The following is a 15,745-nucleotide window of genomic DNA, read 5'->3' on the forward strand; positions in this document are numbered from 1 at the left end:
GGATCCTAGCAGTAGATTCACCGCCCCTTCCCTTTTATTGATTGTTAGAAACTGAATTGATTGAATGATGATCCCTTTCCCAAGAGCATTCTCTAGGCACAGATCTCTACCAGAGGAGCAGGCACTGACCACCCATTCAGTCTGAATCAAAATACTCTGATATTTATGTAGGTAACAGTAATGAGCCTCTGACAGTACTTACACAGTTGTAGAAGATATATGCAAATGGCACATGTTCAGGAGACCGGGATGTAGCCTAATAAAGTGTAAACCACAAATTATATCTGGAAAGTATTTATTTTTTAGTTACACAGCAGTGAAGAGGTTTGGGGAACAGTTAAACTGTTAAGAGACAAACCAGCTCTTGGTAAGAAGATGACGTTTTCAGTTTTCGAGAAGAACTTCAATGAAAAGCCCAAGCAGATGCAGAGAAGACAGAGTGCATTCTTTTAAGTCGCTTGGTATCAGACTCAGTAGGTTTCCCATTTGTTTCACATATTCTTTCTTTCAAAGGAAACAGTCATAAATAAATAGTAATAACTTAAGAATTTTAAGTTTCTCCTCTCATCATTTAAGACTCAAACAGCACCATCAACTCTCAAGTCACATTTCTTGATGATTTTTAACATTCTATATTACATCAGGTCACGGGGGGAAGTACTAAATGAGTTTAATGTTTCTTTCCTTTTAAAGTGTGTTTTATTTTGATGTTCAGTATAATTTTGTGTATTGTCAGTGGTTTTTGTCATATTAACATGTCACGCCTTTGTGTCATTCAGGACTAATGCTGCAAATAGAGGCTAGCAGAGAAACTGCCTGCTGGCTGACTACGGCTGGCAAGATGAGCCATCAACCTCCAAAGACTCTGAAAACAACTTACAACTATTTGATTTTAAGTGAAAAGAAGCATCAGAATATGTTTAAAAATTGAACATGAAGTTACCAGCGTGTTTTGGAGTTGAATAAGCTTCTCCTTAAAACTGTGACAGGCACGAATTTTTTACTGAATGTTTACGTTCCACATCAGTTTCCCGTAACACAATAGCTCCCAGCAGAATGGAGCCCAATTCCAGTTTGACAGACAGGGTGATTTCCATATTGCTGGGCGTCGATGGCCTCAGGACTCCACAAAAAACAGGGCAGCAGAAATTCAGGGAAGCTATTAAGTTTGTGAAGCTTTTTATTAAATGTAGAGCATTGTATTTTAAAGGCAAGAGAACAGATGGCACCAAAGTCAGACGTAACCAGACACAATTCCCATTCCGCAGGGATGCTGTATCTACTTTCAGCAAAGCTGAATTTGCAAAACAAAGTTACTATTGTGGCAAGAAAGCTCTTGCACCATGCTGAGTTTGCACAAAGGCGGTCTGCAAGCCTGCATTTATTTGGTGTTATCAGGAGAAGCGCAGAACAAGCAAGTGCAGAGCAGGTGGCAGCTCCTCCCGCCTGGCTGCCCTGGTGAGGAAAGCAGGCTTAGGCTCTGCTGCATCCCCTTGCCGCAGAGACTGGGGCATGGACTTGGAAATGTATTCTGCTTCTTTAGCCATCATATTTTGCAACATTACCCTGAGGTACACACTCGCTTCCAGCAGGCAGTGCTCCCCTGAGCCCCAGTCAGGTGAGGGGTGCAGTTTTCCCTACAGATATGTCTGTACAAGCACCCATCCCAAACCCAGTCCCTGCTCCCACAGGCACATGCCCAAGATGGCCTCCAGCACAGAGAGGGGAAGCTCAGCAGCAGCATTTCTCTGCTGGCAGGAGTCATTTCTCATCTCCTTGGGATCGCAGGTCAGCAGAGAGCCTGCAGGCTGCACTCCCTTGCACCGTGGGCTCCTGGTGCTGCCTTGCTGCTCCCATCATTCCTGAGCAGTTTGGGGCAGGTGTTGTGGTGTGGCTACAGAAATGCTCAGCTCCTGCTGGTGGTGGCCAGCACCTCCTTCTGGCTCCCTCAGACGTGGGAAGAATAGATGCTGGTACCCGTCAAGTAAGAAAGGGAGGTTGTCCCAAGAGTTCCTTGAGTGGCACAGCCAAGCCGCCAAGCAGCGGGGGGTTCCTCGGGATGCTTGGGGTACAGCCGGCATGCAAATGCTGACTAGTGGACTTCCCACATCCGAATCCAAATGTTCTAAATATTCCTTCCATGTGAAGCCAAAGGCTAGGCTCTCTATCCCACTCCCTGGAGGAGACTGCAGTCACAAAAAAACCCGAAAATAAGTGAATGGGCTGCAGGAATCCCAGTCAGCAAGGGCACGGCTGCTTGACCTGACAGACATAGATGCTTAAACCCTGACAGTTTTTACTGAGGCAAGGTTTGATGTCCATGCTCTGGTAACTAGAAGAGATGGAAAGTAAGGAACCCCAGATGGAAAGTTACTGCTAAATTGTGTTAATGACCTATAATGCTATCAAGAGGTACTCAGAACCTAGGCACTCAGGTGAAGGTGGTGGAGTAGCCTGAAAGCCATCATTGGCCAAAAGGTATCAAGTTCACGTTTGTGAGCATGTGCAAAGTCACCGCTTCTCTGCATACTGCGGGTCCCTCTCACAGGGGAGATCCCTCCTCCAGCCTCCCCTGAGCATCCAAACAGGTGGGAAATACTTTGCTTCACTCATCTGGTGATGGCCTCAGCTCTGTCTGGCTCTACTGCAGAACTTTCCTGGAAAGACTCTTTCTCCTTGGACCATCCAGGCTCTTTTGCTGAGGAGAAAGCCTGCCCTGCACTAATGCTGCCTGACTTTGCCAGGACACCAAGACAAAATCCTTTCTCTGCAGTCAGGATAAACTTGGCAAACAAGATAAACTTTAGATGGAGCTAAACCCAAATGATTCTCTAACAGCAGTTCTACTTAAGCTTGAAGTAATTTCTGTTGGCAGCTTACTTAGATAGCTTGGTATTAAAATTCTTCTCAACTGTATTTTTATCTACTTCTGAAGAATACAAAGTAGCATAGCATCTTACTTAATTTTTCTAGAGTAATAGATGAGAAAATTGCAGAAGATCATGTCTCAACATCATACTCAAAATCTTTTTGCTTTTATTCTGTTTAATGCTTAATATCAGGGAAAATACAATAAATAATTTTTCAGTCTAGAACAATTAGATGTTATGCTTAATAATAAAATGTTCAAAGAGGATGTAAAAATAAATTAATATCTTACTATTTAACTTCAATGACAAAGCAGGTCTCAGTTTCAGACAACTGAGAAATTTTCAGCCATGAAAGATAAATGAACATATCCTGCCCTTCTGTAAACATGGTGCTATCACTGAAACCAATAGAAGAGAGATATATACACACACACACATATGTGCCTGCAGAGGGCAGAATTTGGCCTAGATCTTACAAAACAGTAGTTCGCAGTTGACATTCATGTATGTTTGGGTTTTTAACAAATAGAACTGCAGAACATTTATGTATCATAGATCTTCCAAATCCTGCAACTGCAACTTATATGAAACATCAGCATATAAAAAGTCATCACTGTACAACCACTTTTTTTTTTTTTTAAAAGTCAGTGTCAAAACCATAAAAAACGACTAATTTATTAAAACCAGATATATTGTTTTAAGTGCTGAGGTTTGCGTTAGCTTTCTTCTGTTTTAAGCACAAGAATCTATTAAAACATAAAAGGCAAAAGTGGCTCAGAAAATGACAAACTCTCTAACAACATACTTACAGCTGCACTAACACTTATCTGACGCTATAGTTAATTGAAAACCAAACAAACACAATGAGGTACAGATACCAACGGACATTTCTCACAACTGTGCAAACTGTGGGCCTCATCCTGCAAACGCTACTGGCTCCAGGGCTTCCTCCTGGGGCTGGTCCCACCGAGTCCGACTGGAACCCCCCGCAGCAGCCCCCGCCACTGCCATTTGCAGAAAGGGGTCCTGTGACCCTCGTGTCATGCACCAAATACATTTAAAGTGCCTCAGATTTCAAACTGATGCAGATCTACATTTCATTTCTTTAGACTTGAAAAGGTGAAATAGCTCCTGAAAAATCTCGTATAAATACTCATTTAAAACTATTAGATGTTTCTATTTCAAGGTAAATTTAATAAAATAATGAACTGCTTTTAGATTAGGCAAATACTGTTTGTCTTGCTTTTTGTAAAAAAGCAACAATATTCCTTTGCTGTAAGATACTTTATACATCTCCAGTCACTCTTCCCTTTATTTTACAGAAAGTAAGAGGCAGAGCTATTACAATTTTTTTGGTGCAATCGCCTGTGGAGTTCTGAAACAGCCCTATGGATATTTTGTGATGACACTGAATCTTAAGTCCATCCCTTTTTACAAGTCTTTCCTCCAGTTTATTCTGCTTCTTCGCTCTTCTCAGAACCACCTCCAGCTGAATTATCTGCCTCATACTTTTTATCAAGAGCATCTTCAAAGGATTTCCCACTGCAGTCATAGCTTTTACTTGTAGATCCCACATGTGTTCGAATGCGAGCTCCTGGCTGGTATAACTGCATGGCTGGGCGATCCTAGAAGGAAGGAGATGTGGTTAACACTCCGAGAAACCGGTGTGGGATACACATGTGGGATTTTAAAGTGATGAATGTTTGGGAAGAAAGTAGATTTTGTGTTAAATCACTTTACATTTCATAAGACCCAGGAAAAAAATGGAGTGTAATGAAGATTGACTGAGTATTTAATATCTGTTTGGTTTCTAACACTATTCTTGGGAGCCAAGCATTTTGAATAAATTAAGAAAACTGTAAAAATTAAAGATCCTATGATACATTTGACGTAAACAAGGGGAAATACTGAAGACAATTATCAAAAACTCAGTATTACAGGCAAAACTGAAAAATGTTGCTACCTTCACTAACATCAGCTGAGAAGAACAATAGCCTGTACACTTGCAACTCTGCAGATGAATGACAAACATTTAATATAAGCATAAAGAAATCAGACAAACCAGAGAACAGTTCAGCAGGTAACAGCTAGAAAATTATCCTCAACAGAACTTTACCAACTATATGTGTGTAATGCTCTTTAAATCATCCATCATGTCCACAGTTTAAACATGGAATGCACATTTGAATTATACATCTCAAAATAAAATTGCTCTATTTCATCATACCTTCCATGCTGCGTATGAGAGCAGGGGAATTCACTCACTGATAATAAACAAAGTACAATTTGAGCATGCACAAGGCTCTGTGAGTGACCCAATCATACAAACACTGATTTGGTCACTGGAAAATGGAAAAAGGAGCCAGTTTACAAGGAAAAGACACCTAAAACTTGCAAATGGTGATGTTCCATAGCTCCTGACAGCACTTTTTATTCTTGAAATGTCAATAATAAAACATACTGTTTAGAAAATCTGCTGCATTAGTCTTTTCCTAGTAAGAGTATCATACTCTCACAAATACTGGTTTTTAATGTTATGAAGCAACCTATTCACCAAAACCTGAGCTTTTTGACTGAAATCTTGTGTTAAGTTTAGCAGACAAAATTAAACAGCCTATTTTAAAAGTGTCAGAGCATTGAAATTGTCCTACATCAAACTGTATTAATTTTCAATTACCTTCATAATTCAGAGTAATTTTGGTCTTTTGTTCTTTTTCTTATTCCCAATATGCATTTTCCCTTTTTCTTTCTTTTTCCTTAACCTTTGTCTTTTTTGTTCCACTTTTTTCTTCATCTCTTTAGACCAGATACCAAGATTCACTATTGGACCATACAACTAGATCGTTCTAGTTAGTGCTTTGTAGTGTGGTATGAAATGCCACATCTTTCTACTTCACAAACAGTGCCCATTGGAAAGTTTATGGTAAAGGGTCCAAAGAATTTTTCATATCAGACTCTGTACCTCACAGTTTGCATGAAAGCTAGCACAACTATTGCTTACACTGGAAATTTCCCATTTTCTAATTCTTACAAACTTTAGAAAGAAGCTCAATCTCTACCTAAAAGCTTGTGTTGGCATTGTTAAGTCTAAAGGTAAGTTGGAAAATTCAGCCCTTAATTCTTATCTATGTGATAAATACTCTAAGGAAAAGAGTCACCACACTGCAAAAAACTTTACTGCTTTTGCTTATTCTGTTTAGGGAACAAATCTAGCACTTGAAGTATGGACTAATCCAGAGACTCAGCGAGTCACCAGAAGTGTGATGGGAAGAAATAAAAGGAGGCAGCTTCTTAAGGCTTGACAAAAGGCCCCCAAGACCCACCATCCAGTTCCAAGGTTGCAGATTTCAATGGCAGTGCGACAAGCATGAGGAAAACAGGTCTTCCCATCTTCTGTTTCTGAACTAGCCATTTTTCTGACTGTTCTACAGCTTAAGCCACTGGCATACGTGGAAAGTAACTAGCGTGTATATGCAGATAAATGTCACCCATACTGCACAGCTGACCTTTGCATAAACAAGAAGTGGGGCACACCAGGCTTTCTGTGTCTGCACAAGGTGGCTTACTTGACACACACAGCAAGTCCATCTGGACTTGCTCTACACACGCTCTGTACAGACTCCCTCTGCATGTGACCAGTTTACTCCTTGTCAGCCTTGGCCCACATCACAGATCAGTCACTTGGTTTGAAAGAGATGCAGAATAAATGCAGAATAAATTTCTACACAAAACAGTGTTTCTTTTGTGGAAAACTGAGGATCAGAAGGGAATGAGAATGAGGGTGACAAGGAGAACCACCTCCTGAAAAGACCCTGGCACATCCATGAAATCAGACAGCCTGAGAAAACTTGATGCCCACGTCTCTGGGAGACAATAAGGGGCAGCGCTACTCCACACCCTGCTACCCGCCCCGCTTGCACTGGTTTTGCACCTGCTCTTTCCCTGACAACAACAATGAGGATAACTTGTCCTAACCAAACAACATCCCTTTCTTGCTAGCAGATACACAATACTGAAGAATTTGCACCCTCTATTATAAATATAGTATTTATTTAAGTCCTTATAGTTCCTCTACTGAGGAATGCCTGGCCAATCCGTAACGTAATTACTTTATGAGCTGGGTAATGGAAGTACATTTTTAAAAGACTAGCATGCCATAGTTTTAAAATTTTATTACAGATCAGAAGTATAACAATTTGTAATACACTCATAAAATACAAGGCTTCCAAGAACAGCATTCTGAAAATGCTAGGGTTGAAGGAAGACAGAAAGTCTTCTATGTATTGTAAATATGAATGAGCAGAGACCTGTAACCTTACGTATTTTAACTGCTGTTGTTCTCTGATAGCAACAGAAAGAAGTCTGGGTTTTACTGAAAATGAAATAAAGAATGGCTTTTATTGAATAAGCATCTTTATGCTGAGTTTGCAAAAGTAAAGCCTGTGACCTTGAAGGATATTTAACTAATGAAAGATTATCCTAAATGAATAAAAGAACCTTATTTCTTATGCGCTCCTTTTTGGATGCCATGTCATCACACTTGTCCTCTTTACCCAGTTTGTCTACTGCCTCCACAGTGAAGCTGTAGCTGTAGTTCCCTTTCTTTCCTCTGTCTTGGTTGTATCCTTTCCCCCATTTCAGTTCTTCTTCATTCCTTCTCACAAACTTGTCAAACTCATAGTGAGCTCTATGCTTTCTGCCATCATCCAATCGATACCTTTGTCTTTCAGGTTCTTTTTCTCGAAATCTTCTCTCCAAATCTCTTTGCTCTTTGTCACTATCATTTTGTGACCTATGAGTATGTATAAAAAGACAGAAAATCCAAGCAATTAACAGTAAAAAAAAGGCTGCTGAAGGATACAATAAAAAGCCTTCCTCTGACTTCAACAGTATTTAGAGAAATTGTATGGCAAGACTGTTCTTTTCTCATTAAAAAGACCCTATGTGCAATTCTGCCAAATCTCATCCAGGTATGCCCAACCTTGTCTCTGCATTCCGTTCAAACAGCAGACAAAGCTTTGCAAGCAAAACTGGACTTCTGTGCCACTGTTGTGGAAAGCCCATTCTTCAACTTCTATCCCTCTTTGCAAACTCACAAATAGTTCCCCAATACTCTTCACATGAACACATGCTGCATGATTAGCTCTTGTGGCCTGTTTTTGAGGTGACTCATATATCTAAGGATTCCCTTGAATGGGAACATTCAGGACCCAAAGGAATTGTGCAGGTATTGTGTATCAATTTGTAAAGTTTTATAGCTCTATCTAATAAAAATTATTCACTGGCATCACAACTTGCAGAAGGCATTTGTAATGAACACTTACGTTCCAGGCTTTTGTTTATTACATCAAGTAATGTAGCCTACCTTTGCATATTTTATTTAGGCGAAAGAACATTACCTTACCATAACATAATACTTAATTTCTGCTACACTGCAGTGGGTTTATATTATAAAGACTATTAGTTTGCAATATTTTGCTGCCTGATACAATTCTCAGCTCTTATTCACTTCGTTGTTCCTGTTCAGCAAGTGGGTGCTTCTCTCATATAGTCAAACTGCAAATAACAAAGAAAGGTTACAGAGGAGATTGAACTTTAAAAGGAACAAATACAGGCCATTTCCTTTTATATATTACATACTAATAAATACTTAAAATTCAAACAGGAAAGTTGCATTTGACATTCTGCTCACATTTTGGAAATTAGCAGACAGAATCAGAGAGGATGGAGATCTTCTAATGGTGTAGTGATCAAATATGCTTCTCATTTGGAATGGTTTAATATCAATAGAAGTCTATCTTTCTATATCACTTTTTTTAAAAAAATAACAAAACTGTGAAAATTGTCAGCCTCTGCCATGAACTTGGGCATCGGTGGGGCTGCCTAGAAAGAGGCCTCATCTTGCGAAGAGCTGGAGGTCAGCAACAAAACCTGAATGACAGGTAAGTTATTCAGCATTTGGCAAGACTGTGCTTGTGTCAGCATAACACATTCACCAAGAGGAAGCAACGTCCCAGCTGTCACAGACACATGAATTAATCTCAATTACAGAGATACTGTACGTGTAGCATGGATAGCTATATATAAAATCCTATGTTAACACTCAAGGGGTATGTGGCTGTAAGTTGTTTTGTTTCATGCTTAATATATACTATTCTAGACACTAACTCCAAGCCCTATCAAGGCTCAGAGCATGACCTTCCAAAAAGCCAGAGAGTCACATCTCAGTTTGTTGCCATTGCGTTGCCTGGTACCTGTCTCTTCCCCTGCCTGTTACTGTGGGAGAGGAAGGAATGGACGTGGAGGTAGGCAGGTGACAGGGATACAAACTCCAGTCAAGAGTGGGTAAAGTAGATTTCTAAAATTCAGTCACAGCAATCAGGCAGGGAAGAGTGAAAACCGAGTAAGCAAGTGGAGGTAGAAGAGAAAGTTACACAGCCAGAGAAAGAGAGAGCAGAAATGAATGGAAGTAAAGGGAATGGAAGCATACTTCTGTTTGGTGTAGTTTCAAATCCTTATGTGAGCATGTACACTCATGCACCTGCTGAGGTTTTAATTTGTGGTAGAAAGCTATTGCTACTGAGCCTTAAAACATGGTTTCAAACAGGCAATTCAGTCTCCTGCATGTAGAGTTGGAAGTTAGTTTATTACTGATTTCTGAGTCAAAGTAGTTTCAACTTTCATTCTCGATCCAGCTGAAATAGCTCATAGCTTGCTACCTAATCCCACCCAGTAATAATCATGATGAAGTGAGCACTTGGAAAGACAAGGTAACACTTACTGAACCTGCAGGGCCAAAAGGATTCTGGTTTACACCTGGAAAATCTACATTAATTCCTTATTAAATTTACAGGATCAATAGTAAAAATGTTATATGGCACCACCAAAAGCTTAACACATAAAAAGCCTTATTAAGAAAAAACTGATTTGCCCCTGCAAGTGTTTCTGTTGACCCTATTCTGTTTCCTTTGTTGAAGAACATCAGCAAAAGAGTTGCTGAATACCTTCAATTTCCATTAGAGAAGAGAGTGGAAGTTTTCAGCATCTTTCAGGACATACTCAACTTACTGAAACACTGAGCCCATGTTTGAAGTCCTTAGAGACAAAAAAAATATGAATAATCCATGTAGGACATTATTAGTGAACCATTTCTTCAATTAGCAAATTCAGTGGGTTTATTTTCCAGTGTTCAAAGTTTCTTTATTTTTCTATTTGCCATTATGAGAACATTTGCAGCTCTTGCATACTTTTCATAAAAATCAAGAACCTTTATGGACAAAGGTAAAATTTAAACTACTCAGAAAAGGCAGGTAGCCTGCAAGGCTCCTAGAGCACAATCCAAACCTCCCCTAATACTTTATATATAATGCCTTAGGTAATTTATTTAAATGCTCAAGATTGTCCTTATGTACTACAAAGTAGTAAGAGCTAAGAGCTTAGCAGAAAACCTCTACTGAAGAACAAAGTATTGTTTATGTCAGCAGCATATTATTCTTAGTTATGTATCATATATATCTTATGGGTGAATCCTGCTTGCGATGGGACATACATACCAAAGGACAAGAGAGAGAACCAACTGCTAAAAAAACATCTGTAAGACATTTCCAGGCTACAGTAGTAGTACAACTGAGCTGTAACTCTTGTTCCTACTATTACATATGTAACACAAAAGGCAGTGGGAGACAGAGAGAGCCTTCTGCATGTACCTGTCATAAGGCCATCATTCATACCTCAACTATTCTGCCATTTATCAAACACATTTATACATGTATGGCAGCAAAACCAAGTGTGCAGGAAAAGCAAGGCATCCTAACCAATTTAGTCTTTGACATCAGTAGTGGAAGGAGGGCCTTACCTCAGCTCTTGATGGGGAACAGGTGAAATAACAATGAAACTCTGAATGACTTTTCACGCAGAAATCCTTCCAATCTGGTATCTCAAAACATTTCACAAAAACCAAATTGCATCCCCTAATACTGCCATCAGGTCAGTAAGCTGTTACTAAACACCTTTTACAAAAAAGACAGTGAGAGATTTGTTCACACACAGAATGGAATAAGTTCTTTGCTGACAAAACACACAGTCAATGCACCACTTACGTTTAAGCTTTCAGATGAAAGCATTTAGGATCTAAATTGAAGCCTAAAAGATAAATATTACTTACTTTTCTTTAAGTTCTTTTAGTGAAGCCTCCAAAGATTTGGATTTTATGCTCCCAGATCCAGGGGATTTATCCCATTTGTTTTCCTCAATGTCAGCTTCTTCACCTTTTTCTTTGTGCTTTTCACTGGACAGTTCATCTCCTTTTTCAGGCTTCTTGAGAAGCTAAGGGATATTTGTTTATATTATGATGTAAAATTATTCTCCTCTGTTGTAACAGATATTTTAACAATGTATTAAATATATCAGTAACCTATTAAGACTGAAAATACCTTATTTAAATACTAGGAATGTATTTTACAAAGTATGACATTTAAAGTTATTTTAGAAGGGTAGTTTACTTTTGCTAAGGAGTGAGAGTCATTCACAGGCATTCAACTGCGCACTTTTAAAGATGAAAGCACTTACCTACTCTTCTGAGTTTTATATATAAAGACATTATCATGGTCTATGATTTCTTAGAAATCATATAACAGAGCTCAATACTATTGCCAATAAAGTAGGAAGTAGAACCTCTACAATGCTACAAAGACAGCAGGATTAATACTTCACTCCTGGAAATATTATATATAAAATGTGTGCCTCATGAACTAGTTGGGATAGACTGGATAGCAGTATGTGCTTAGTATAAATACACCCTGACAGAAATGCAACCTGAGGAAAAAAAATTATATTAGCAGAAAAGATCGCATCACATTTTCACCTTAGAGATTTCCAAGACGACTGTTACTTTCACAACAAATAACCCACAGAGGGCTTGAGCAGTGTCTAGTGTTACAGGAATTATCTTTATAGAAAGACCAACTGTCTCAAACTATTTCTCTAACATTTCAGGAATAAGCAAAACACTTTATCAGTCTTTTTAATCCACGAGTTTTTCTGAAATGAGCACAGGTTACTCTTTTCCAATATTTAAAACTTCTGTAACGTTTCCCTCAGGTAGTATTTTCCTTTTGTTTTGGAGACAGAACTAACTTTCAAGGCAACATCACCACAAATATGTCATAAATACTGGGAGGTTTTGGATAACCAATTTTGGGTAATACATTTTAAAGTCCCTTTCTTTTGAATTTCTAGATTGGTGATTATTTTTATGCCAAGATATGAAAAATCTGTAATTTGGCTTCAGAACTTACTATTTTTATACATTCAGGTAAAAGAAACTGTTGTCCAGGAAGAGAAAAGAAGGTCTGTGGCTTCTCCCCACCACAAGATCTGGAGTGAGTCTGTGTGTCCTTGTGTTAAGCTACAGGCTCATACCAATTTTCCTCTTCAAAACAGCCTATAAAGCCTTTCCAATACCACAAAATTTAGATCAGATTAATAGTTTTTTATCTATGTCATCTTATACAAATAAAGTTTTAAATGTCCAGACTTAATCACGCAAAATACACCCGCCTAAGTCATTAAAAGCACATCCATTCTGATTGTTATAAGGCAGTGCAGTCTGAAATTAGCAAGACTTTGTTATAACTTGGTTAAAACATACTGTTAGAATGCATCAGTTCTGAGAATATACACAAAAAGCTCTCCACACATATGGCTAGATGAAGACTTACATGACAGAGAGTGTTAAAGACATATGTGCAATAATATTCTGATACGCTGGCACAGAACAATTTGGTTCTGTCAGGTTATGATGGCATAGAATGTGGCAGTATTGTATAAAGATATCTGAGTTACCTGCTGTAACTGCATCAGCACATCGTTGTACCTAAGGCAATGAGTCATACTTTCAAACGACGCTACTTAGTCAAAGCCCTAAATTATTCTCCCTTCCAGTCAAAAATGGTTTGGTATCTCCGCACTGTACTGTAGTACACTAAATAAACAGTGAGATACCAAAGGAACTTCTGGATAACTCCAAGAGAATAATAATCTTTTTTCATTAAGGTACCTTGATCCTTATTTCTTTTTCAGAAATTTTCTTTTGCTTCTCCACTTCTTTTCTTTTACGTCTTTCTTCTTCTCTGCGCTTCCTTTTCTCTTCCTCCCGCAGACGTTTCTTCTCCAATTCTCTCCGCCTTCGTTCTTCTCTTTTCTCTTCTCGTATTCTCTGAAGAGGTCAAAATAATTAATTGTAAATTGTCCACCAAAAAAACATGTGAAACATAAATGTTGAACTTCAGGCAAAAGTCTGAACGTACCTGCTTTTCTAATTTTCTATTTTTAATATATTCCAAAAGGGGTGTTGTTCTTCTAGCTAAAACACAAAAAATTTGTGATGTAGTGTTCAACTCCTAAAATATGTACTCATTTCTTTACTTCAGTACTAACCCCTTTTTTCTAGCTTTATCTGCAAGGGAGCTAAATAATTAATAAACTTGTTTGGTTAATATATTTTTGAAGGTATTCCCATCAATCTCCTTTAGAAACATTTTGTTGCTTTTTTGCTATTAGGGTTAGATGCAACAGAGATATGTTGCATGATAATTTAATACTTAATTAAGAATCATATCTTTTCAGTTCAAGAGAATGTCTTTTTTCTCTTGCTCATCAGTTACTTCACCAAAAAGGAAAGGTGTTCAGAATCTATTCCTATAATTTTGTACATCAAAACCTAGCTGTTCATATACAGCCCACATACTGTAATCTCACATAGCACTTTTCAATCCCAGATTTCTAAGTACATCATGAAGGAAACATTTTAATTCTCATATAGTATTTCCATTTAGCAATCATTTAGCATTCACCTCTCCACGGGAAAACGGGATGAATAAGAGACAGGTGGTTCGTTCTGGGTGATACAGCAAAGTATCAGCAGATTCAACAGAACTGTGGATTCCCAAGTAACAAATAAAATGCCTCATCTACTAGATCACACAGACATTCTTATGTTACAGAGCTGTCTCCATACTCTGAAGTCTAGCCTAAGCCACCTGCCTGAACCATCCTGAAATTATACAAAACTTGGAGAACATCATCAAATTCTGTCTAATGTATAGCATTCATGACTGTCAATACTGAATTCAACCTTGAATTCATGTACTTACAGGTGTGAGTAGTTACAACAAATTTTGCCAGTCTTAGATGTCCCAGGATAGAGTTACAGAAAATGGTTACTATTAGAAATTGCTCTACAGTTATGTATGGGATTCTTCCTCAAATCAGAAGAAAATTTCACTATTAGAATGCATGACAGGATTTGGAAGAAAAAATAAAAGAAAAAAAGAAAAGGAAGAAATAAAAAAAAAGTTTTCATCAAATGTGAAATGTAATAGCCAAAATCTATACACAACTCATATCCCCAAAACATTTGAATGTTTTTGTCTTGAAAGTGTGAATATCCTGGGGGCGACCCATTCGTTAATGATAAAACCTTGTTACATTGTTATGAATGGGAAGGTTTGATAGGATTCAGTATTTATTTTTGGCAAAGATCAATGGTCAAAAGCAAGAACCAAAAAAGATTGTTGATTTGAAATCTTCCTCCCTCTATCCTTAGATTTCACATGCTTCCCACCCCTCTCTCCCACCTGCCCATAATTTTTGAGAAATTTTAGGTCCCCAGAACCCTCCCTACCACTCCCTCAGATCTGCAGCTGTGCCTCTCTCTCCTGCTCCTGTAAATTCCCCTGTCTGAGCAGTGTCTGCCTCTGGGCACTTTTACAGGCTCAAAATGATCGCAGATTGTAACTGGAGGGTCTGGGGAGAGGATAAACTGCACTCGGAGTCCAGAACTTGACCCTAGTCACCACTGAGGCTGTGGAGCAAGAGTTTAATCGGAAATCCTAACTTGAAGTTGAAGGGAGAGAGGCAATGTGATGAGTACTATCAAAAGAGGAGGGAAAAAAACATGTTTAGTAAACCTGAATCTTACCCATCTTATTTACTGGCCTTACTGCAAATAAAAATCTAAGAGGTTTTTCTTAAAATGTTTAAGAAATTTTAGAAGAAAATTACAAAATGAAGACCTGTGTCAGCAGTTCTGTATTTTATCTTGCTCTCTACAAACAAGCCAGAAGAATGAGCTTATCTTCAGCTTGTTACAGAGAAAATCTGTTTTATCTCTCATACTGAAACTGATGAGTTAACGCATCTGACGTGATGCATAAAACATGTTGGTTTATGGTAACACTACCTGGAGAAATGCTGAAAATGTGAAGCCTAATTCTGCCAACAAAGTCCTGGGCATGTTTTTTATTGACTTCAGTAAGGAATAACACCTTTGAAACTGGACATACAACTAAACCCATATATAATTTTTCTATAAACATGCTATTCACTGAAGTAATGTTCGTTTTTATACTGATAGCAACAGCCACAGTTTTAAATAGCAAAAAAAAAAAAGCAACTAATTTGATTTCCTGTGATTAAACATAAACAAAACATTAAAACCCTTAATGTAAAGCTGCCTTCAGTCAATATTGTTACTCAGAAATCTGCAGCTCTCAAGACTAATCATTTTCATTGATATTTTTAAGTTAATAATCTTTCTTGAAATTGCAAACTTCTTAGAAAATTTTGACTGCTTTTACTCTACTGCCAAATACTAGGGAAGGTTTGGTGTAAATAAAATTTGTTGGGGAACTTCCCTATCTAGAAGAGCAACAAACAAGTTTTATTAATAACAGAATTATCTAAATGTCCATACTTCTAACATTTCAATTTCCTCTAAATTGTCTAAGTTCCAAATCTCTCCAGTCAGCTCTCAAACATCTGCAACAAGAGATAAGAGAGGAAATGGCCTCAAGTTGCACCAGGTGAGGTTTAGA

General features: G+C 38.2%; 1 protein-coding gene across 5 annotated transcripts in view; it reads right to left on the reverse strand.

The window, feature by feature from the left end:
- Positions 1-794: 794 nt before the first annotated feature.
- Positions 795-15,745, reverse strand: part of UPF3A (UPF3A regulator of nonsense mediated mRNA decay) — a 28,939-nt gene continuing 13,988 nt past the window's right edge. For 2 of the 5 annotated variants that reach the window (XM_074909766.1, XM_074909740.1), the window contains 5 exons: positions 13,178-13,233; positions 12,928-13,086; positions 11,035-11,195; positions 7,368-7,662; positions 4,184-4,495 (listed from right to left, as the gene is read on the reverse strand). In XM_074909766.1, coding sequence (XP_074765867.1) covers positions 4,322-4,495; positions 7,368-7,662; positions 11,035-11,195; positions 12,928-13,086; positions 13,178-13,233 — 845 coding nt within the window. In that variant the 3' untranslated portion in view covers positions 4,184-4,321. Of the gene's footprint in view, positions 4,496-7,367; positions 7,663-11,034; positions 11,196-12,927; positions 13,087-13,177; positions 13,234-15,745 lie in introns of all 5 variants that reach the window. The other 3 variants (XM_074909730.1, XM_074909756.1, XM_074909748.1) reach the window with 3 other exon arrangements.

Source organism: Athene noctua, chromosome 1, assembly GCF_965140245.1.
Source record: "Athene noctua chromosome 1, bAthNoc1.hap1.1, whole genome shotgun sequence".
NCBI classification, from domain to species: domain Eukaryota; kingdom Metazoa; phylum Chordata; class Aves; order Strigiformes; family Strigidae; genus Athene; species Athene noctua.